General features: G+C 40.6%; 1 protein-coding gene across 5 annotated transcripts in view; it reads left to right on the top strand.

Annotated features, from left to right (window-relative positions):
* LOC137646138 (cingulin-like) overlaps positions 1–24,732 on the top strand; it is a 194,055-nt gene that overhangs the window by 126,557 nt on the left and 42,766 nt on the right. For all 5 annotated transcript variants that reach the window (XM_068379345.1, XM_068379346.1, XM_068379348.1 and 2 more), the window contains exons 5-9: positions 13,761–13,850; positions 15,749–15,877; positions 17,764–17,961; positions 20,851–20,973; positions 23,270–23,373. In XM_068379345.1, the coding sequence (XP_068235446.1) occupies positions 13,761–13,850; positions 15,749–15,877; positions 17,764–17,961; positions 20,851–20,973; positions 23,270–23,373 (644 nt within the window). The remainder of the gene's footprint in view (positions 1–13,760; positions 13,851–15,748; positions 15,878–17,763; positions 17,962–20,850; positions 20,974–23,269; positions 23,374–24,732) is intronic.

The following is a 24,732-nucleotide window of genomic DNA, read 5'->3' as shown; positions in this document are numbered from 1 at the left end:
GCGCGCCCGCGCGATCGCTCGCCTGCGCGCCCGCGCGATCGCTCGCCTGCGCGCCCGCGCGATCGCTCGCCTGCGCGCCCTCGCGACCGCTCGCCTGCGCGCCCGCGCGACCACTCGCCTGTGCGCCCGCGCGACCATTCGCCTTTGCGCGACCGTTCGCCCTCGCGCGACCATAGTTCGCGGCGAATTCCACAGCCGGTGGTAGCAGCAGGGACGCGTGCTCCTAGGCGGCACTCGGGATCACCTCCATCCAAGCACAGGTTGGTAGTGCAGGACGAAGACAGGTCAGTACAGCATTCTTCCCACCTTCTTTTCAGGCAGGAACCGTCGTGTCCTCTCCAAAGGATCGCCCGATCCCTTTCACCTTAGCGAGGATTTCGGACTCTGTGTCCTTGGAGCAGCAGACATGGTTTGATCCGCTGGCACGGGCGTTAATGAGGGTTATGAAACCAGCACTCACCGGCCAGGGTAACAAACCAGCGGCTGTCTCTCCTACGCTGAAGAGAAAGAGAGGAGTGGACTTCGTGGTGACTTCCCCCAGGGCGAAGTTGGTTCCCAAGAGGTCGGTCTCGAGGGTCCCCTCTCCTGCACGAGTACTCTCTCCTTCTCCCGCCCTGGAAGGATTTTTGGCGGGGGGGCTTTCCGTTGAAGATTTCTCCATCGGACAAGGGGTGACTGCTTACCTCTTCCTCTGGGAGCTTACCAGGTTCTTTCCCTCCTCGGTTACGGCCCGAGGTTTGGTTCAAGGAAGCTACAGGAAGATCAAGGGTACTTTCCTCCTCTCGAGCTCAGGCACCTTGGCCTTTCGTCGTTAAGTATCTACTTGCGGACAAGCTCGATGTTGTACCATCTGGACGCACTGACTGAAGGCTTCCTTCGGGTGTCTCATCTGTGGAGGTCAACGACCTCAGACACCCTTCCATCCTTGAGAAGAGTTTTGTCTTTGCCCAAGGACAGAGATTTAAACATCTGCTGTGCGGAGTAAATCGACTTCCGGTTTCACTCCTCCAAGGCGCTTTCTTCCAGACTCTGCAGGGCTCCAGCTCCCTTTTCTTTCAACCACGTCGGCCTAAGTTATCGGCTACGACAACTGGGACAAGGTGTCCAATTGCAGTTTCCTCCTGTCAGGAACAGATGGCACGGGAGACTCCCCCGGGGGGGCATAGTCCTAAAAGGAGTCCACGAACTCTAGGATTGCAGGTTTTTTCGCTGGGAGGATGCTTAAGGTTACTCATCCGAATGACAGCTTCCCGATGCCCATTCCCGCACAATCTCTGTGAGTAGCCAAGGATATCGCGCCTGCCGTCTCTGTCAGCGAATTCAGTGTCTCTGAACCTCTATGCCATAGCATCAGCAGAGTTGCCCGGTTGGGCAGAATGATCCATACCTTAGGCGAAGGTCTTCCTTAGGATCATCGACGGCTTCACCCCCGGCCCCCTCAGTCGATCCTTTCTTGTAAGGAAGGATCTGAGAGGGGATGTCCATAGTCGACCTCTCAGCCCTGATCAAGTTTGTCGAACAAACTTCGGCCAGCGTAGACCAGCAGAATCGATCAGACTGGTAACGAGGCGACAGGACTCCTTTAACCCTGGATCGGAAGGACGGGTACTTTCAGTTTCCATTCCATCCATCTTCCAGGGTGCTCGTCGAATTCAGCCTAAACTGCAAGTATTCCTGCTTATGATGCAGTGTGGCTATCCCGCCGTGGCATAGCAGGTTTGTTTCCCCAGAGAACTCTCCCTGCCTTCCTCTTGGCCGCTCAGGTGCAGACTTCCGCCTCCTCTGCTGTTTGGAGGGCTGGTCAACTCCGGTAGGCTCGGGTTTCGACCTTCTTCAGCGCCGGGAAAAGCTTCCGAATGCTGACCATGAGTGTGGGCTCATGGTATTTTGCTTGGAGCCTTCTCTTCCTCTGCCTCAACATCTGGAGTATCTGGCCATGATATTGAGTCAACCGCCTTACCACGTTGGAAACCCCGCTTCTCGTCCGTCCAGCGAGGTTAAGCAACGTCGGTACTTGGATGGGTGACCACCTGGGGACGCCAGATTCTGTTACCACATCCTCCGAGCCTTCCTTTCGGTTGACTGTGGCAAGACTGAGGAGAGTCGCAGTACCTGTTCTCAGTCAAGCAGAGTTTTCAGCCCTACCTTGGAACGTTTCCTAGTTCTTCTTTCCTCATTGACCCGTTTATAGTCCGAACGGTCGCCTCAGGATAAGTTCCATGTGGGGCGATCCAAGTTCCGGTGGCTTCAGGCAATGTTTAACCGGACTCCCTGGCCCTATGGGACCAGCGGAACTATTAAACCTGCAATGGGTGTTGACCTATGGAGCCTCTTGATGGTAGTGGATACTCTCGTCCTTTCCCCACATTCTTGATGCGGTTCTCGGACTCGTCAAAGGAAAGGGGGGGGGGCATGTTCCGGTCCAGGCCTATGGTCAAGACCTGAAGGATACCTCTCCATCATTCAGGCAGGCTTAAGGGCCTTAGTCTGGCCCCTCTTCAGATCCTACCGCTCCTGCCAAGTCGCCCCGTTGCGTGTCGACTTCATGCTAACCAGCAGGGGACGCATTTTCACACCTTCACATCTTGCAGTAGAGATACCGGGATGATTGAGATTCTCTCAATTCCACCATCGGCTCTCTCATTCCAGGCAGGGGAATGTTTCTCTCAGACTATCCGAGCAGAGCCTCATAGAGAGAGTGTACCTAGGGGTCTTTGACCTTGGGTAACCAGCAAGTGCTGGTCTGGGGGACCTGATCGCGACAGCTTGGAACCTCAAGCTTCCGCTAGTTTTCCCCCCAGTCTCAGACCCCGAGACTCTGGCAAGATGCATTCCGGTGATGGTGGGACAACTTCGACGCCTGCGTCTTCCCTCCTTTTTGTCTGCGGACAATGGGTCTCAACAAAACCAGGTTGTCTGTCAACCTTTCAATGGGAGAGCTCCACTGGGACTATGCGCAGAACGGTTTCTGGACCCTCTGCTTCCCCTGACGGAACTCCCGGGAGAGCTTCTCCCACGGCGCAGACTACTCAAGCAACCACACTGCGACATCTCTCCCGAACCGGGGCGTCGCTTCGGCTTCATGCCTGGAGACACTACGCTTCCTCCTCTAGAAGAGACAACCCGCTACAGTCGCGGTACGGAGGTCGCGTCATCTGCGATAGTCATCCACAGGGGTCTCCCAGGCAAAGTGAAGAGTCTAAGGTGGTTGGTGCCGTGGGAGATATACCTCTTCCCGTGAGGCCTCTTCTCCAGCAATAACGGTCTTATTGCCTTTCGGCGGGAGGAAACTCCTTTCCGCTCTTGGCAATGAAGCCTGTCGCTCAGCCTTTCCCTGACCTTCAGGCTTAAAGGAATAACTTTTTCCTGCCCGCTGGATCTATCCTCGCTCATGCGAAGCTACGATCGTCCCTGCCCTAGTCGGAGGAAGACCTCCAACTTGGAGCATGGCTCGGACTTTTAGTCCTTTAAGAGATCTTCTCAAGACCCTTTTACGACAGGCCTCGGATTGTATTCCACCTTGGGTCTTCTGCTCACTCTGGCCACGGCCAGTGTGTAAGCAATCTTCTTGGTCTCTTACTACTCCCCCCCTTTCTAAGGAAGAGGGGAAGGCAACATTCAGGCTCGCTCCTGAGTTGTTGGCTAGACTCAGAATCTGAGGGTCCCGACCCTTCGGTCCGATTCATTCAAGATTTTGAGTCTCCATTCTGTGTCTGATGTCCCAAGACCTTCTCTTTCTTGCCAGTACAGGAATCGAGAGGTTAGCGCTGGGAACAGCTGCAGTTTGGCCTCAGTTGCAGCCGATTTGGGAACACAAGGAGGACATGGGGGGAGAGTCACCAGTATACCTCTTCAGCCCGGACTCAAGGACATTCATCTCGACCTGTCTTCAGACCCTCCCCCGTCACGTCGCCCTACAGCACGATGTTGGATACATCGCAACGTCCCTCGCCTTCGAGTAATACTACTCTGTGACGCAGGTGCTACAAGCTGGAGTCTGGAAGCGTCTGATGACCTTCGCAGCCCGCTTCCTGCAGGGCGTGACCCACAGGAGTCTCGATACGTTTTCTATCGCTCTGTGGTGGCTACACAACAGCTGGTCTAACCTCAGGCTCCTTTTTGGACAGGTAGCAGAAGGTTGAGGGCATTGTTATCAGGTTTTAGTCTGCATGAACGAAAGAAGTACAGTATGTCTGGCCCTTACTTCTTTCTTCATCATCCCCTCTACGGGGAAGCAGCAGCCTGGTCTCTGCATAGCTGACCTCGAACCTCTGCAGGTAAACCATGCTTCCTTGTGTTCCGAGTATTGAGTCAATACTGTCGCGTCCCCCATACCCTGACGAGGTGGTATTGGGAACGTCCTAACCCAGAGTTCCTTCTGGAACTCCAGGTCAACTGCCTAAGACGGGTCACACTTCTTCCTTCACACACAAGCTTACGTAGGCCACATGGTTCCTTGCGGTGCAAGGAACTTGTGAGGTGCAGGGACTCCTTTTCTCGAGTGCGACTCACTCGGATTCTGAGTCCCCGGGTAAAGCCAAAGCCAGTATGGCTGGGGACTTTCCACCCTTCCTAAGGGATAAGTCACCCTTTGTAAATAGCGTGGTTTGTATTTCGGTTACGGAACAAATGACAAATTCGAAGATAATTTGTATTTTTCCTAACCATACAAACCTTAGCTATTTACACATATTTGCCCGCCAGCCCTGTCCCCCAAGACAAGTCCTACCTCTAAGTGAAAGTGAGTATTCACCTGTGTGTGAGGGGGAGGAGGGGTAGCTAGCTACCACTCCCCTACCCCCCCGCTAACTAGCGCGGGGGTAATACACCCTCGTTAAATTCTAATGGCTCGCCATTTCAGCTACGCTAAAAGTAGTAACCCTTTGTAAATAGCTAAGGTTTGTATGGTTAGGAAAAATACAAATTATCTTCGAATTTGTCATTTTACCCCCAATGGACGTACTGGTACGTTTCACAAAACTCATCCCTTTACCCCCATGGACGTACTGGTACATTTCACAAAACTCATCCCTTTACCCCCATGGACGTACTGGTACATTTCACAAAACTCATCCCTTTACCCCCATGGACGTACTGGTACATTTCACAAAACTCATCCCTTTACCCCCATGGACGTACTGGTATGTCCTTGCAACTTTATGAGAAACTTCAGGCATTTCCCAAAAGAATGAGACCTACTTGACCTCTGACAAAAATTAAGGCTGTTAGAGAAATTTAAAAAATATATATTGCAAAATGTGCTTGAAAAAAAAAACGCCGGGGGGTTAAGGGTTGGAAAGTTCCAAATAGCCTGGGGGTAAAAGGGTTAATTGACTGATGTTATGCCAAGAAATGTTTTGGTGTTTTTTTGGTTAATTTATTGAAGGAATTGGCTAATGTTATGCAAAATGTTCTGGTATTTTGTCAGTTAATTTATTAAAGTGAAGATCCAGTTTTATCTGATAAAATTTAACAAAGACTGTATATCCAAATCATCATGATCTGATAGCTGTGGAATCCTGTTAAGGAACCCATTGAGATACCCGGATGATAATTTGACCAAAACTACTGTATATTGTGTCTAGCAAGAACCTCAAATTCGAACAGTATTACTTCTATATAAGGCCAAGTTTAGTGCAGTTGTACCTTGGTATGGTGCAGATATCAATCCATCATCTTGCACATCTTTCTTATTATGGTTAGAAAATAGTTGGTTATATTGTGTTTTAGTATATGGTTTATTGATAGGTAATGAATGTTCTTTAGACTTCTTTTCAATATATAGTTCATGAATTGAGTCCTAAATTAAAATTTTTTCTTTCTTGACTTCCTCTAGATAAAGGTATTGATTTTCTTGGCGCCCTCCAGATAAAGGTGTTAGTTTGTTTTGACGCTCTCCAGATAAAGGTATTGATTTTCTAGGCCCCTTCAGATAAAGGTTTGCTGTCACAAAAATAATGCTTAAAAAAAGGGATTTTGATGAAGGAAAAATCTATTTCTGGGCTCGACCTGTCGCTCCATGAAATGCTCCTTATAGCACCATTTCTAAGGCATAAATATTGATAAATATACCAGAGAAAAAAAGATGCATGGAATGCCAGGAACGAACTCAGCTCGCTCACTCTAATGAGTGTCGGTATAGTAACTGGGGCGTGTTAGAACCACGACCATAGGTCCCTCACCAGTTAGACCTCTCCTTCTTCAGCATCCCCCGGAACTACGAGGTGCTGATCTACACCCGACTGCTGCCTTTTACATACATACATATACCAAGGCACTTCCCCCAATTTTGGGGGTTATCCGACATCAACAAATGAAACAAAACAAAAAAGGGGACCTCTACTCTCTACGTTCCTCCAGCCTAACAAGGGACTCAACCGAGTTCAGCTGGTACTGCTAGGGTGCCTTCTACTACGACTAAATTGGCTTGTTTCAAATCTGGAAGGTTGCACAGCAGCTGGAAACAGTAGTATTCACACAACACTTTTTAGAAATCCTTTTTTTGAGAATCATTTTGTCAACAATGATAATGAAACAATGGTCCAAAATCATCTCTTAAAAGTTTTTCAATACACTTCAATGTGACAAATATTTTTTATATTCTTATCCTATATAAAGCGTCCCTACCAGGCAACCTGCTAGTCTTGGATGCAAGAACCATTCAAGCTCAGTACAGTAGTTTCTTGAGGCGTCTACAACATCTATCCTTGTAAAATAAGGATGGTGGGGTTTGGGGGAGCTTATAAGTCTACATGCTGAGTCATTAGCAGCTCTTGACTGGTCTTCTCTGGTCCTAGCTTGAGTTGAGAGGATTAATTGATTGATTTGAGGTTTTCTGGCATCCTGACATTTAAGGTCATTGATGCCAGAGTGGAGAGGAAGCTTAGATGCTGATCATATCTACTGTACGGTGTATGGTCAGTCTCTAGGGCATTTGTCACTGTCCCTTTTCTCTGCAATTCATGGGCAGCCTTTAAACTTATATCTATAAACCGGTGACATTGATTAAGATCAAATAGGAAAAGTGAATGGTCCATTCAACCGTCAAGGAAATCATCTTGGTCTTTTCCATCATACATACGTACACCAAGGCTCTTCCCCCAATTTCGGGGGGTAGCTGGCATCAAACAAATGAAACAAAAAAGGGGACGTCTCCTCTCTATGTTCCTCCCAGCCTGACATCATACTGTCACTAAATGTAATCTGTTGACGCTTTGTTCAGCACAAGAGCAGACGTCACTGCAAGGAAGTCCATTAGCATTGTACTCTTTATGTGGGTTGACAATTTCAGGTTTAACCATAGAATTCTCGTTAAGGATGACGTTGGGTGCAGGTAATAAACGAGTCGGGAGTATCATTAATTTTTCTCCTTTTACAGACCATTCCTAGTCATCCAAACTCAGTTGCTAATTTTCTGCTTAGCTTTGAGACCTCTTCCATACCATAGTGTGATAACCAGTGCAAAGGGTGTTTTTCTTTAGAGCATTGTTTGTTGGAGTTAATGCCCGTGGTAGGGTTGTAAATAATACTGTACTACCACTAGTACGTCCGGCGTGTCTTAGAAATTGAGTAAAAGGACAGCTGCTGCCTTACATTCTTACTTTTTAGCAAAAGGGTAGGCCCACAGCCAATAACTGTGGTTGATGACTGCAAGGGCATGTGATTGTAAAAACACTGCCAAGGTATAAACCATGTCTGATGTGGCATCGGACTCTGTAATGTAGGGCTATCAGTGGGAAAAAAGAAGATTATTTTATTGTCAGTAGATTTATATCATTAACTGGCTTTCCTTGTAAACAGCATACAAAAACTTCAACATTTTTAAATAAATCCTCATGCAGAGATTTTCTGGAGGTTTTGAAGTGCCCGGAAAGCTTCTTTATTGTTGTCTCTTAGGAGATACACTGCTTTTTTTCTGTCCCTCTACCCACAAAGTCCTTGTTGTGTTCCGGCTAGTGCTGGACATATTTGCTGACCATGTTGACATAGATTTTCTGGAGGTTTTGAAGTGCTCGGAAAGCTTCTGTATTGTTGTCCCTTAACCCTTTTACCCCCAGGCTATTTGGAAATTTCCAACCCTTAACCCCCAGGGTTTTTTTTTTTCCCCAGCACATTTTGCAGTATATTTTTTTTAAATTGCTCCAACAGCCTTAATTTTTGTCATAGAGAGGTCAGGTTGGTGTCATTCTCTTGGAAAATGCCTGAATTTTCTCAAAAAATTATCAAAAATATGAAAAATTAAATTTTTAAAGCATTTTTTTGCAAGGACGTACCGGTACGTCCATGGGGGTAAAGGGATGGCTTTTGTGAAACGTACCAGTACGTCCTTTGGGAGTAAAAGGGTTAAGATATACACTGCTTTTGTTTTCTGTCCCTCTACCCACAAAGTCCTTGTTGTGTTCCGGCTAGTGCTGGACATATTTGCTGACCATGTTGACATAGCATTATTTGGCAAGTCTCATTGTGGGATCATGGGCTTGCATGTAACAAGTTTGTATGATGTATCAACATCTACATTTGAGGATCTTATGAGAAATATTTCATGTCCAAGAATCTTATGAGAATTATTTTATGACCATTACGGGGGACATGAAGAGCTTGAAGTAAGATTCTGGTACAGTGATGCCTCAGCATACGAAAGTAATCCGTTCAGGATACTGTTTCGTATGCTGATTTTTTCGTATCCTGAGTCGCGTTGTACATGTAAACACCTTTTCTTTCATAAACACGCTAAACTGTAGTAATAAACATGCAATGCAGCCATTTCTATCATTCAATAATTAACCCAACCATTAAAAACAGCCTAATCCATTCCAGAAACCACCATGAGATTATTCAACAATGTAGTTATAGCCTAGTTATCCCCTCCAAGCCCTAAGAAAACGGTCCGTTTTCTTTACTACTGTATAAAAGTTACGGTACTGTATGTAAAGCATTTGGATCGGTGAAGGTGTATTGTTACCTGTACACCTAAATTAAGGGTTGATACCCTGAAAAAAAAGGTACAGTTAATTAACAAAAAAGTTGAAACTTACCTTTTGATTGAGACGATGTCCGATAGCGAAGTCGCGGCAGAGGAGGATGGCATAAGGCAGAAAACGTAACAAGTGACAGACTACGTACAATAATTTACACACTTAACACATTAACACTTAAACTTTACGAAATAAAAAATGGCAGAAATAATTAACACTTAACATTACGTATGGAAAACTATAAAATGAAAGAAAAAATTACTTTAACGCTTAACGGTAACATAAAACTTAAAATTGAATTTTTTTTGTTTTTTTTTATAATTTTACGTTTTTCACATTTTCTAAATTTCTTCTACTTCTTCATCACTTTCTTTTTTCTGTTTCTTTTCTTTACATCCACCTTCTTCTTCATCACTTCCTCTTTTCTGTTTCTTTTCTTCACTTTCACCTTCGTCTTGGCCTACCAGTACTGCTGGCCTCTTTAATAAGAAACTATGCATGGAAGCTTGTTTCTGCCTACTTTTCAACACATTTCTAAAATGCGTTAGGCAAACGTCATTGCAGTGTTGAAGCGCACGGTTGGTATAAACTTCTTCTGGATGTTCCTTTTCGACGTTGTCTGCCATTTTATGGAAACAGGCGAGAATTTCCTTAATGTCTGACGTTTTCAAAGGTGTAACATCCTCCTCATCACCGCTAGAGACCTGCTCTTGAACAACACTCATTTGCATCGTCTCCAACTCCTTCAGGTCGTCCGTCGTCAACTCCTCGTCGTGCTCCTCGATAAGTTCATCTATATCCTCGGCGCTAACTTCCAGCCCCATGGACGTACCAAGATGTACGATGTCAGCCACCTCAGACTGCTGAATGGGTTCAGAATCGTCAACGATCTCGGCTTCGCCTCCAGGCTTCCCGAACCCCTCAAAGTCTCGTGCAGAGATAACATCAGGCCACAGCTTCCTCCAAGATGAGTCCAGGGTACACCTCGAAACTTCCTGCTAAGCGAGATCGATGAGTTTGAGGCATATCACAATATTGAGATGATCTTTCCAGAATTCACGCAGAGTGAGGTTTGTACTTTCTGTCACTTAGAAACATCTCTGGAAGAGATGCTTCGTGTACAATTTTTTGAAATTAGAAATAACTTGCTGGTCCATGGGCTGGAGGAGAGGGGAGGTGTTAGGCGGTAGATACAGGACCTTTATGAAGGAATACTCGGCCAGAAGATATTCCTCGAGGCCAGGAGGGTGAGCTGGAGCATTGTCCAACACCAGCAGACATTTCATAGGGAGGCGCTTTTCTTCCAAATATTTTCGGACAGTCGGACCGAAGCAGACATTCCCCAATCAATAAAAAGTTGCCTCATTACCCAGGCTTTAGCATTCGCCCTCCACATCATGGGAAGATTCTCCTTGATGACTTTGTGGGCTTTGAAGGCTCGGGGATTTTCAGAATGGTACACCAGCAGGGGCTTTATCTTGCAGTCCCCACTGGCATTTGCGCAAAAAGCAAGGGTAAGCCTGTCCTTCATAGGCTTATGTCTGGGTAGCCTCTTCTCCGCCGTGATGAACGTCCGACGAGGCATTTTCTTCCAGAAAAGCCCAGTTTCATCGCAATTGAAAACTTGCTGCGAACTGTAGCCTTCCTGCAGAGTCAACTCTTCAAACGTTTTAACAAAGGCTTCGGCGGCCTTCATGTCCGAGCTGGCTGCCTCCCCATGCCGTACCACTGAATGAATACCAGTCCTTCTCTTGAATTTCTCGAACCACCCCCGAGAAGCCTTGAACTCTGGGGATTCCTGCTGGGATGTTCCTTCTCCTTCCCCTTCTTCGGCCTGAGAACGCACGAGATCACCGAAAATGGCGGAGGCCTTCTGGCAAATTGTAGTCTCAGTGATGGTGTCTCCTGAGATCTCTTTGTCTTTGATCCACACAAGAAGCAGCCTCTCCATCTCGTCATGCACGTGGGTTCTCTTGTTGGAGAAAATAATGACGCCCTTAGAAGGTGTCGCTGCTTTGATGGCCGCCTTCTGCTTCAGGATGGTGCTTATCGTAGATGGATTCCGGCCATACTCCTTGGCGATCACACTGAAACGCATACCAGACTCATACTTTTTCACGATTTTGAGTTTCGTCTCCATTGAGAGCATCGTCGTCTTCTTCTTTCCTTCGGCAACATTCTTGGGACCCATGGCTACAGTATTAAGCTCAATAATACACTACGTACGTTATATACTATGTAGTAAACACTAATACAGTACAGTACACAGTAAAGAATGTTTAATAACGATAACACGTGGCGTACGAATGTATTTAACACTACGTCAAACAAGCGAAAGCACACGAAGTCAATGTTAACGATACTGCAGTCGGAACGAAAAGAGAGAAAGAGAGAGAGATGAACGCCTGTACGTAAGCAAGGTGGGATAGTTGCCGACCAATAGGAAAGCAGGATCTTATGGCGGCAGCTAGCATCTGAGTAGGGAGATAACCAATGGGTGAGCGGGAGGCTGTAAGTGAGTTTACCCAAGTTCAAAGTCTGGCGGCGCGTGCGTTTTAAAATTACTCTCAGCGACAAGTTGGGATCTCGTAAGCTTTTCGTATCCTGAAAAGTTTTTCGTATACTGGGGCATAAAAATCTTCGTATCACTTTTCGTACCCTGAATTTTTCGTAAGCAGAAACTTTCGTATCCAGAGGTATCACTGTATCTACTTCTACCTTAGAGCTATGCAGATCAGAGACATCAAGGCTTTTCACAGTGTTGTGAAAGTTCAGTGCAATTTTTACTACTTAATGGGCAGTGAGCAAGTGATGATGATAATGATACTGAGTAGTGTTGAAAAATATGAGTTCACATTTGATAGTTACATTTGATTAATTTTTCTTTTATAGTCATAATGTATCCTTAAGAATTTTGGTTAATTTTTCATAGCTGCAAGATATCTTTCATAAAAATATTTTGTTCCAACACAGGAACTTACCTCGAACTACTTTCATAGGAGTTACCTAGAACCTCCTCTCAATCGACCAGAGTTTTGTGTAGTTTACCCTACTCCCATTTTCTGTAATGGTAGGCCTAGGCGGAAGGAAACGTGCCCTAAGGGCAATGCCGAGGCAGGCCACATGTGAGCTTGGGTCGCGACCTTCAGTAAGTTCTCTGGTCGCGTCATAGAATTTTCTGTGATATAAACGTTACAAGTTTGGAGCACACTCACTAGGATGTGTGAGCCATGGTCATTGTTATGGAGAGCATTTAGGGCTCTTGAAAGGGATAGGATTTCATTGTATGGTGTTGGCGAAGAAAGCCTGCATCAGCTGACGACTATGGATGGGTGATGATGAATTGATGAAGAGGCAAACTGTAGACTTGCTTAATTTTATCATAAGACTGGAATCTATTGCTGGATTAAATTATTATTATAGTTATTATTGTTATTATCAACTTAACTAGCTAATATAAATATTAGTACTGTATTAGTATTAATATTACCGTATCTATTTATAAAATAGTCGTATGAGACCAGTGAATCCCATTCTAAAACTCATAGTTTATCTATTACAATACTTATCTCATTTTTAAGATTTTTTATTTATCATCTTTGTTTTCCTTTACAATACTTCTTCTCTATCATTTATTCTTCTCAGTTAAGTTTTTCCCTATTGAGTCACTTTCAGTACTTTTCCAACTTGCGTTGTAGCTTGTATCATAATAATGATGAAGAATGCTTCAAAAGAAAATAAAAAGTTCACATTCTTTCGCTGATATGTAATATTCTAGTGAATTATTCCATTTTTTTAACTGGAAACTAGTTGTAGTCATTATACTATTCTATCTATTTGCCAAGGCACTTTCCCCAATTTTGGGAGGTAGCCAACATCAAACAAAGGAACAAAAGGGGACTTTTCCCCTCTCCGCTCCTCCCAGCCTGACGAGGGATTCATCTGAGTTTGGCTGGTACTGCTAGGGGGCAACAGCCCACCCTCCCCCGTTATCCACCACACTATTAAGATTCATAACACTGAATCCCCTACTGCTGCTGCCGCCGCGGTCACCAAGGCGACCGGAGGAAGCCGCAGGGCCTACCGGAACTGTGTCACAATCGCTAGCCATCCATTCCTATCTCTAGCACGCTTTTTTGCCCCTCTCACATCTATCCTCCTATCACCCAGAGCTTTCTTCACTCCATTCATCCACGTGGATGGATGGAGTCATGATACGTTGTTGAGAATTTGATTAAGTGTGTTACTGTATGTATTAACCCTTTTACCCCCAGGCTCTTTGGAAATTTCCAATCCTTAACCCCCAAGGGGTTATTTTTTTCCCAGCACATTTTGCAGTATATGTTTTTTAAATTGCTCTAACAGCCTTGATTTTTGTCATAGAGAGGTCAGGTTGGTCTCATTCTCTTGGAAAATACCTTTTAAAAAAAAATTATCAAAAATAGGAAAAAAAAATTTGTTATATCATTTTTTTTGCAAGGACGTACCGGTACGTCCATGGGGGTAAAGGGATGGGTTTTGTGAAACGTACCAGTACGTCCTTTGGGGGTAAAAGGGTTAATATTAAATTTCTCATTTGATCTTGGTATTACATGTTTTGATCCTGTCAGTTTTCACCTCTTCTAAGTAAGTTACTGCTTGAATCACATCACTATTTAAAATCGTAATCTCACCCTATTAATGCTCGTATAGCTGGCCTTGAGGGAAGAGATTGAGTACTGTTTGTATTTAAGAAATTGACATAGAACGATGCTTTTCAATTTATTGTATGGCTTTCTTTTCCAGGAGAAAGAATCTCTAGCAGAAGATGTATTGGAGATGGGGAAGAAAATTTCAAGTTACAAGGAAATGCATAAAGATTATCTAAAAGTAAAGGTGAGTTACTTGAGTTTTAAGTCCATAACCACTTTTTTTTATTTTGGAATTTGCTGTTACGTCTGGCATTTTAAACCTTTAGTGAAATACAACATTTATAAACAATAGTGAACCTACCATTGAACTTCTAGTTTTGCTTTGGGGACTGAGAAGATCCTTTGACTTAACAGTATTAGTTTTATAAAAGCCACAGCTGCCATTCTATAGACAAGATGAATACAACTTTTATCTAATAGGTACTATTTACTGTACTAACAAAATAGCAGTTTTCATTTTGAAACTTCATGCTATAAGACTGTGCTGCTTACCAAAACCTGGGAACTTTCAAAGATAAGAAAATTTGTGCAGTAAATTGTTGCATATTTCATCATCATCATCTCCTCCTACGCCTATTGACGAAAAGGGCCTCGGTTAGATTTCGCCAGTCGTCTCTGTCTTGAGCTTTTAATTCAATACTTCTCTATTCATCATCTCCTACCTCGTGCTTTATAGTCCTTAGCCATGTAGGCCTGGGTCTTTCCAACTCTTCTAGTGCCTTGTTGAGCCCAATTAAAAGTTTGGTGAACCAATCTCTCTTGGGGATTGCGAAGAGTATGGCCAAACCATCTCCATCTACCCCTCATCATCATCTCATCCACATGGTGTATGTTACTCGAGTAATCTCTTATAGTTTCATTTCTAATCCTGTATATTTAAATAAGTGAAAATTCAGATACAAACCAATTAACTTGAAAAAAGTTAAAAAATCTCTAGCTACAGGAGTTTCTATTGGGATGGAGGATTATGAGTTGGGTACCCAGGTTAATTATGTTGGTCTCTAGTACTCTTGTTTAGGGGACATACTGTATTGTTATTTTCAGATCTATAAATAAAAGAGTTCAACAGTTTTCCATCCGATGTTAAGGGATAGTAAGTATCAAAACAAAAGATCCATCATCTGATAGTAGCATCCTTCAAAATTAAGAATATCATGTCAATATTGATTCTATTCCATCTTTGATAATTCTATCCCATCTTTGATAATTCTATTCCATCTTTGATAATTCTATCCCATCTTTGATAATTCTATCCCATCTTTGATAATTCTATTCCATCTTTGATAATTCTATTCCATCTTTGATAATTCTATCCCATCTTTGATAATTCTATTCCATCTTTGATAATTCTATTCCATCTTTGATAATTCTATCCCATCTTTGATAATTCTATCCCATCTTTGATAATTCTATCACATCTTCAAATCGGTAACATTCGTCTTGACTTATGGGTATTTGATGAAGAATTCATGTGGTTCAGTCCATATATGAAGGAGAATGCAGGTCAAAATTGTAGTCGAACACATTTTATGTAACTATCCAAATTTATTAATGTGAAGGTGTGGAACTTTAAATCCAGTAGGGAAATTTGTCATATTCTTACAAATTTATGACTTGCTCTATTCTCGGATGTTGAAAAAGCAGTTTTTTTTTTAGAACCAATTCTGAGGAAAATGATATCTGCCATCTGTATGAGAGTTGAAAATTCCAACTCCACCTATTCTCTGCCAGTTTTCCAGACCATAATAAGTGAAAAGGGTAACTTTGGAGACTTGGCCTGTCGCCCTATACACAATTTATCCTTTCAACTATCGCCGCTCTTATTACACAGATCAAAAAGAATCTGTTGGATAAAAAAAACACAATGGTTGGCTATGTACAAGTAGTAGCTTTGAACTATAAAAATAGTTGAAAATTGCAATCAAGGGTACTTATTTTTTCTTCATCATATTGTTTCATTAACTCTCATGTAGATGTTCCTTTCATATTCCCAAGAAGGAACCCTATATTTTTTTAGTCCAATATAAATGCAATGTGATAGAACTTATGTTTAGTTATTCAAACCTGTTTTACCGCAAGCAGAATTCCTTGGAAGAAGCTGTGGCACAAGTTGGTACAAGCAGGAGACAAGCAGAGGAAATTGCTGAGGAGAATCTCCGTCTCTCCAAAAAATTAGAAGAAAAGCAAAAGTATCTTCAGGAAGTTGAAGAGGTGAGAGAATTGTTTATTTCCTTGATTTTTATGTTTGAAGAGAAGCAAAATTATCTTTAGGAAATTTAAGAGGTAAGAATATTATTTTATTTTGTTGATTCATGTTTGAAGAGGCAAAATTATCTTCAGGAAGTTGAAGAGGTAATAGAATTGTTTATTTCCTTGATTCTTATGTTCGAAGAGAAACAAAAAGTATCGTCAGGAAGTTGAAGAGGTAATAGAATTGTTTATTTCCTTGATTCTTATGTTCGAAGAGAAACAAAAAGTATCGTCAGGATGTTGAAGAGGTAAGAGAATTGTTTATTTCCTTGATTCTTATGTTCGAAGAGAAGCAAAATTATCTTCAGGAAGTTGAAGAGGTAAGAAAAATATTTTTTTTCCTTGATTCTTACGTTCGAAGAGAAGCAAAAGTATTTTCAGGTAGTGAAAGCGGTAAGAAAATTGTTTTTATTTCGTTGATTCTTATGTTCGAAGAGAAACAAAATTATCTTTAGCAAGTTGAAGAGGTAAGAAAATTATTTTATTTCCTTGATTCTTATGTTCGAAGAGAAACAAAAGTATTTTCAGGAAGTTGAAGAGCTAAGAAAATTGTTTTATTTCGTTGATTCTTATGTTCGAAGAGAAACAAAATTATCTTTTGCAAGTTGAAGAAGTAAGAGAATTGTTTATTTCCTTGATTCTTATGTTCGAAGAGAAGCAGAGGTATTTTCAGGAAGTTGAAGAGGTAAGAAAATTGTTTTACTTTTTTATTCTTGTTTGAAGAAAGGTTAAAGTATCTTCATGAAGTTGAAGAGGTAATAAAATTGTTTTTATATCCTTTTGACACTTCTCTCTATTACTGGCATATTCTTAGGTCTCTTTCTTATGCCACACATTCTTCTTATATCTTGACTCGCCCTCCTTTTCATTAGTGATACTTCAGCAATCCACTTCACCATCCCCATCTTGGTTCTTTCTAACAATCCCTCCCCTTCTTACGTGCCCAATTTTATGCTCCATATAATGGTATGTACATGCCTGATAACTGTCTTATAAATCTTGATTTTGAACCTAAATGTATTTTCTTGTCTAAAACCACTCCAGTTACTTCTCTCTATTTTTGCCATTTGTCTTTCACTCTGTCTTACTGCTTCCAGTACCTCCCTCCTTTGTTATAGTTGATCTCAAGTAGTTAAACTTATTCTGTTTTAATTCGAGCTTCCAATTTAGTGTTTACTTCTTCATTTCCTATACGATTAATCATTAGCACTGTTTTTCCAAACATTCTTCCCTAGTGTGCTAACTATAGATTTGAGTGCTGTTTTTCTGGTTGGAGTTTTGTTATGATAAAATGACTTAGCAAGACCACAGATTTGCATTTCTTGAGTTTTATGGAGTTTGACTGGCATACTTCATGAATTGGTGCTGAATAGCCTCTAAAGTTCCAACAACAGACCATATGACCAAAATTCCTTACATCTATCCATCCAAAATTAAAAAAGTTTGTGTATACTACTAATAGATACAGTTGCCGAATGCTATTGTATGACCGTATCTATTGTATATTAAGGACAGAATTCATATGATTTTATTTTTTGAAACGCTTCAAAAAGAATAGCTAATTAAGATAAAAGGGATTTTGACGAAGGAAAAATCTATTTCTGGGCGAGGGACCTGTGTCGCTCCGTGAAATGCTCCTTAAAGCACCATTTCTAAGGTATAAATACTGCTAAATATACCAGAGAAAAAAGTTGCATGGAATGCCAGCTCGCTCACCCTAATAGGGTGTCGGTATAATAACTGGGGCGTGTTAAAACCACTATCATTAAAATTAAAATTAAATAAATAAGTATAGTATGTTTAATCAGTGTGTGAAAATTATGACCTAAATCAATTCCTCTTTTCAGGTCACACTCAATAACTTGAAGTATGATTTGGACAATGCAAATTCTAGACTCGCCGTTCTGGAAAAATCCAACGAGAAACTCATGAGGACCAACACGCACCTTACGGAGGATCTCCGGATGTTGCACGACCAACATAAAACTCTCGTGCAGAAGGTTATCGTCGAGGAAGAATTGAAGGAGGCATCGGCGAAAGAAAGGGTTTGTCAATTATGTTTTTATAATAAGCAAGAAGGGGTTTGTCGATTATTTTTTTCCTAATAAGCAAGAAAGGGTTTGTCAATTACGTTTTTATGATAATCGTGAAGGGGTTTGTCGATTGTATTTTTATAATTAGCAAGAAAGGGTGTATTGATTATTGATAAGCAAGAAAGGGTTTGTCGATTATTGATAAGCTAAAAAGGGTTTGATGATTACAGTATTAATAAGCAAGAAAAGGTTTGTCGATTATTAGTAAGCAAGAAAGGGCTTGTTGATTATTAATAGGCAAGAAAGGGTTTGTCGATTACAGTATTAATAAGCAAGAAAAGGTTTGTCGATTATTAGTAAGCAAAAAAGGGCTTGTTGATTATTAATAAGCAAGAATGGATTTGTCAATTATATTTTTATAATAATCAAGAAGGGTTTTGTCAATTACTGTATGTTCTTTACGACAAGCAAGAAGGGATTTGTTGATTATATTTTTGTAATAAGCAAGAAAGGGTTTTTTATATATATTTTTTATAATGAACATGATAATTACATTTAGATTTGTGTCTTCTATGGCCCATAGTTGTCGGTTAACTATGATTTAGAAAAACTGGTATTTCCAAGAGGGAACATGACTGGTTTTGCATACAGTAGATATCACTGAAATTTACTGAATTACTGATGTAGAAATGTGGTCACTGTAGTATAAAGCTTAGAGCCCTTCCTCATGGAGAGCAAATGCAGAGCGAGATCTGATTTGCCCGTAATTCTCTCGCTTTGCAACAGTATTACCAGATCAAACAGTTCAAGGCAGTCAGTAGGCACAGGCAGGCGAATGTATGATATGGGCCAGACACTAGGCAGAGAGCAAATTGCAGTCAGAGTTATGTCTGACATTAGTCAGGCGCCTATCCAGTGCCTTAACAACAGGCAAGGACACTTCGATGGTTTGCCCATGATTTCCTCGTATTATGACATCATCTACACTTGTGATTGTCACCCATACAACAAAATTGATGAGTGTCTGCTAGCCATGCATTTGCTCCTAGTGTGTAGGGCCTTTATGAAAGAAAAGGCAAGACTGTTGGAATAGGCTGCTAACCATTTATTACGTGGTGGATGGTATAAGCTGGGAAGCTCTATAGCTCCCTTATGTTAAGACTTTCAGCTCCAGAACTGTCAAAGATAAGATTTTGCAATTGCAATGAATTGAAAATGATTTTAAAAAGTGCAAAATCTGATACAAATCAAATAACTTCTTTATTTTAAATGTGCTTTATTATTTACTAATACGTACCTGTAAGAATTTTAATATGTATGTTAGCTCACTAGCAGCTATAAGCTAGATGTATATGCTGATGATGTTATCAAAGGCACATCCTATACAAAGTATCATCATAATTCTGAAAAGCTTGAAACTTTTTTCCCACTGTTATCCTTATACATTAAGGGGTCGGTTGCCTGATGCACCCTCTCCAATACCTTCTATCAATGGCATCCTCTTCCACCAAACCTCTTCTCCCCATATTATCTGTCACCTTATCTCACCATCTAATTCTTTGCCTCCCTCTTCATCCTCCTCTCTAATAGGTTCCTTCCAAGCTGTCCTCACTCCCTCCCCACCATCTATTCTCACCATATGCCCACGCCATCTCGGTCATGACACTCTTATCACCTCTGTAATCTTAACTATGCCCGCCATTCTTCTTATTTCATCATTTCCAATGTTTCAAGCAGAGATATTCCCATGATCCATCTCAACATTCTCATCTCAGTTCTCTCAAGATTTGCTTCCTCTAAAAAATCTTGAAACACAGGAATCCAAATGTTCAATATTGGCATTCATAGTTTGACTTATAAACAAAAATTTATTGTGATCATCCGGTTTTAAATTATTGTGCGTATTATTATTATTATTATTATTACTTGCTAAGCTACAACCCTAGTTATAAAAGCAGGATGCTATAAGCCCAGGGGCTCCAACAGGGAAAATAGCCCAGTGAGAAAAGGAAAAAAGGAAAATTAGATATTTTAAGAAGAGTAACAACATTAAGATAAATATCTCCTATATAAAATATAAAAACCTTTAAAAAAACAAGAGAAAGAGAAATAAGATGAGTGTGTGCGCTTGAGTGTACCCTCAAGCAAGACAACTCTAACCCAAGGCAGTCGAAGACCATGGCACAGAGGTTATGGCACTACTCAAGACTAGAGAACAATGGTTTGATTTTGGAGTGTCCTTCTCCTAGAAGAGCTGCTTGCCATAGCTAAAGAGTATCTTCCACCCTTACCAAGAGGAAAATGGCCACTGAACAATTACAGTGCAGTAGCCCTTTGAGTGAAGAAGAATTGTTTGGTAATGTGTGTTGTCAGGTGTATGAGGACAGACAGAATATGTAAAGAACAGGCCAGACTATTCAGTGTGTGTGTAGGCAAAGGGGAAATGAACCATAACCAGAGAGAAGGATCCAATGGTGTACTGTGTGGTCAGTCAAAAGACCCCATAACTCACTAGCGGTAGTATCTCAACGGGTGGCTGGTGCCTTGGCCAACCTACTACCTAGGAGAAATTATGTTGGAATCTGCACCATTATCAATTTGTCAGATCCTGGAATTTTTAAGTAATTGGACTATATTAAATACTACAGTATCTAATAAATTGAAAACAAACCATTCAGGTCAGAACTAAAAGGATTGAACTGAGTCGGAACTTTAACGTATTTTAAAGATTTACAAATTTATTCATTTGGCATGACTTTTATTATTCCGTTTCATTTATGTGTTATTACTTTTATTATCCAATACCTCATGATGATATTTGTTATTGAAAATAAACTTTTTCTCCATTATTGAGAATTTAGCAATAATAACACACTGATATTAATTTTCTTTTCTTTCCAGGAAGCTTTGACAGAACAAGTTAAATCATTGACATCCAAAATGTCCTCTACAAAGACTGAACTGCATAATTACTACCAATCGCAAGTCAAAGAACTTGTTGGGCAGAAAACAGAGACTCTCCAGGTAAGAAAGTATTATTATTTTACTCTTATGCTATTGTCATCATTCAAGATCTGTTTAGATTTTGGTATTATGAAGTAGTTAAACTGAATTACTCAGTCCCAGTTCTTGATTCGTGAGGTTGCTCTTGAAGGACACAAAGGGTCGCACAAGGTAAGAGAGAGCGCGGCGAGATGTTGATCACGTCGCGACCAGAAACTTACTGACGAGTCGACGACCTGAGCTAGCACGCTTCCCGACCCCGGGTCGCCTTAGGGCACATATCACGCTGCCTGAGGTTGACCCCTTAGAAAACGGAAAGAGGGTAAACTATACAAAAAGCTGGTCGGTTAGGTAGAGTTACCAGTAACTCCTAAGAAGGTAGTTCTAGGTAAGTATGTTAGGAAAAATACAAATTACTTGAAAATTTGTGATGTTATGAATGAAAAATTGCAAAAGACTGAAGTTTGACAGCTATATAAAAAGCTTAGTTTCCCTTATTATATGCTGTGGAAGACATGTAGATAGCTTGGTTTAAAGTACTGTAGTTTATTTTAAAAGCTTTCACAGCTTTTTGCTATTCTTTATTTAAATATTACACCGTTTTAGTCCCATCATAATTTAGATAATCCTGTAGAGGGGTAGTGCCATTAGTGCCCCTCAAGTCATGTACTGTAGGCATTACTTGATGTCTTAACCCTTTTACCACCAGGCTATTTGGAACTTTCCAACCCTTAACCCCCAGGCGTTTTTTTTTTTTTTTTCGAGCACATTTTGCAATATATATTTTTTAAATTGCTCTAACAGCCTTAATTTTTGTCATAGAGAGGTCAGGTTGGTTTTTTGGAAAATGCCTGAAGTTTCTCATAAAGTTATCAAAAATATGCAAAAAAAAATGTAAATAGCAGTATTTTGCAAGGACATACCAGTACGTCTATGGGGGTAAAGGGATGAGTTTTGTGAAACGTACCAGTACGTCCATTGGGGGTAAAAGGGTTTGACAGTGTCCTATTGGCTCCCTAGCTTCACTTAGTTTTTAGCCTTCGACCAAGCCTCCTTTCCCGCTTCGTTTCTTCTATCTTGATGTCCAGTCTTTTAATTTCTATTTCCTATTGGTCTAACAGGACCAAATGACGAGCTTGAAGACCCAGAGTCAGAAAATCCGTCACATTTTAGATAATATAAAATATGAGGAGTGAGGGTATTTTCTGAACTAATAAATGTTAAAGTGTTATACTGATATAAAGTTTTAAAGAACTGTAAAAAATTGTTTCCATGTTAATAAAGAAGTTAAAGAAACAAGGAAAATTGGAATTAATTGGATTAGTTAATTTAAAGTTTTGTAGCAGTAGTTTTCCTCCAGAGATAATTACCTTGAGTGTATCTTGCATGGCAAAGTGTAGACACTTGCTTGGGCCCTTTGAAGTGTACATTTAACTCAAGCTGTAATACTTTTGGACTTTACTATTCCATCCACTTCTTTGGGTCTCTGGCTTTTACCCTTTTTAATCTGTATCTCCATAAATTCTTTTCCTCTTCATTAAATAAAGGTTAACTTGAATAAAACACTGTGCGATTGGTGTTGATGTTGGGTATTAAAATCCCCAATCTTATGCTTTTTTGTTGACCAGGCGGACATGAGTCTTTTTATAGTTTATATATGACATATTTGTTTTTGACGTTAATAGTTTATATATGACAAATCTGTTTTGACGTTGTTACTTTTTTAGAATGATTTATTGTTAATTCGTTCTCTTCATTTATTTATTTCCTTATTTCATTTCCTCGCTGGGCTATTTTTCCCTATTGGAGCCCCTGGGCTTATAGCATCTTGCTTTTCCAATTAGGGTTGTAGCTTGGATAGTAATAATAATAATAATAATGTTGTATATTTAAAAATAGCAGGAGCTTTCACACATTTTTCAATGTGCCTCTTCAGCTGAAGAATAAAAAAAGTTTGACAATATTTAAAAGCTCCTGCTATTTTAAAATATTCAATGCATTTAATTGTGGATTTTCATACAAAAATAAGGGTTACTTAGGTCTAGAGAGAAGGTATTGGATTAAGTGGATTTATACATTTTAATGATGAAGGAAATTTCCCTCTTTATTGCCCCATTACAGGACATGATGGATTTTTGTGTTAGTACTTTACAGACATTTAAATTCCTTAGTGTTGAATTATCTAGGTTTTAATTTTCCTGCATAACTGGTAAGGAAAATTAAAAAAGGTCTCATTATTTGCTTAATTTTACTCACAGTATTAATGTATTGATATTTATGAAAGATTTTATATATACTCTACTGTTTGTTTTAACAGGAACAGCTGATGTCCTTAGAATTTACTTTAAAGGACAACCTCAATGAACATTTAGAAGCTCAGAGAGAGGCACATCGGCTTGCTCTCACTAAAATACAGGAAGGGTAAGTTGAAGGGACATGTTCATGTCATATTTTCTTTATTTTCCACATATTTTCTTTATTTTCCACAGAGAGAAGTCTCTGTGTTATTCCACGGGCTAGAGAGTTATTAGGTCCTTTGACTGGCCAGACAATACTACATTGGATCCCTCTCTCTCTGGCTACAGCTCATTTTTCCTTGGCCTACACATACACCGAATAGTCTAGCCTATTCCTTCCACATTCTCCTCTGTCCTCATACACCTGATAACACTGTCCTTGAAATATTTTATTTTGATTGTTCATAAAATCTCTTGTAGCTTATTTATTTCCTTTCCTTACTGGGGTACTTTTCCTGTTGGAGCCCTTGGGCTTATGGCATCTTGCTGTTCCAACTAGTGTTGTAGCTTAGTAACCAATAGTACATATAATAATAATATTGTTGAGTTTGGGAGGTAAAGTTACTGCAATATAAGTATATAAATAACCATGATAACATAACTTATGTTAGAGGGGGCTAGTAATAGTCCCTGCTGGCTTATGGTCGCTCGAGCAGAATGATGTAGATCGTCTGAGTGGAGACCTAAAACCCGCAACTTTAACTTTTAACTTTAACTGGGAGTTATTAACAAATTTTAAACCAATTCTGTTAATGCACTGGCGAGCTCTATGAGTTGGAAATCGTATCTTAGTGGTATGGTTGACAATAAGAAAATGATAATAATAGTAATTTTACATTATATGCTTTTTTTTCACCTTACGACACACTTGACCAGTTCAGTTTATTTTCAAATCTTTGGGTCTCCCATTTCAAATAATTTTCCCTCAGTTGTAATATGATCTTCCTAATGCACTCCAGCTTGGAGTTTCAGCATTTGGAAGTCTTGTAGGTTTAAATTTTCTGTGTATGCAGATATCCAGGTATCTTGCTATATATAAAGATCAGTCCTTATACATGCTTTTTAGATATTGTACTCTTCGAGAATTGTGAAAGTCTTTCAACTTTTCTTAAATTAAGCGGCATTTATCTAGTCTTACACACTTTACAATTTTACAATACTAAGCACATTACTGTCATAAGGACATATACATTACTGGGTGTTTAAACAATTTCTGTATTATTGTACAAATTATCAATTCACGAGTTAGAGTATATTCTTGGTATTAACCATTGTTCTCAATCTTGGGTAGTGCCATAGCCTCTGTACCATGGTCATCCAGTGTTTGTTGGGTTAGAGTTCTCTTGCTTGAGGGTACACTTGGGCACACACTTCTATCTTATTTCTCTTCCTCTTGGTTTGTTAAAGTTTTTATAGTTTATATAAGAGATATTTATTTTAATCTTGTTGCTCTTAAAATATTTTCTTTTTCCTTGTTTCCTTT

Source organism: Palaemon carinicauda, chromosome 8 (assembly GCF_036898095.1).
Source record: "Palaemon carinicauda isolate YSFRI2023 chromosome 8, ASM3689809v2, whole genome shotgun sequence".
NCBI lineage: Eukaryota > Metazoa > Arthropoda > Malacostraca > Decapoda > Palaemonidae > Palaemon > Palaemon carinicauda.
Note: the sequence above shows the minus strand (reverse complement) of the source record. Positions and strands in the feature narration are given on the sequence as shown.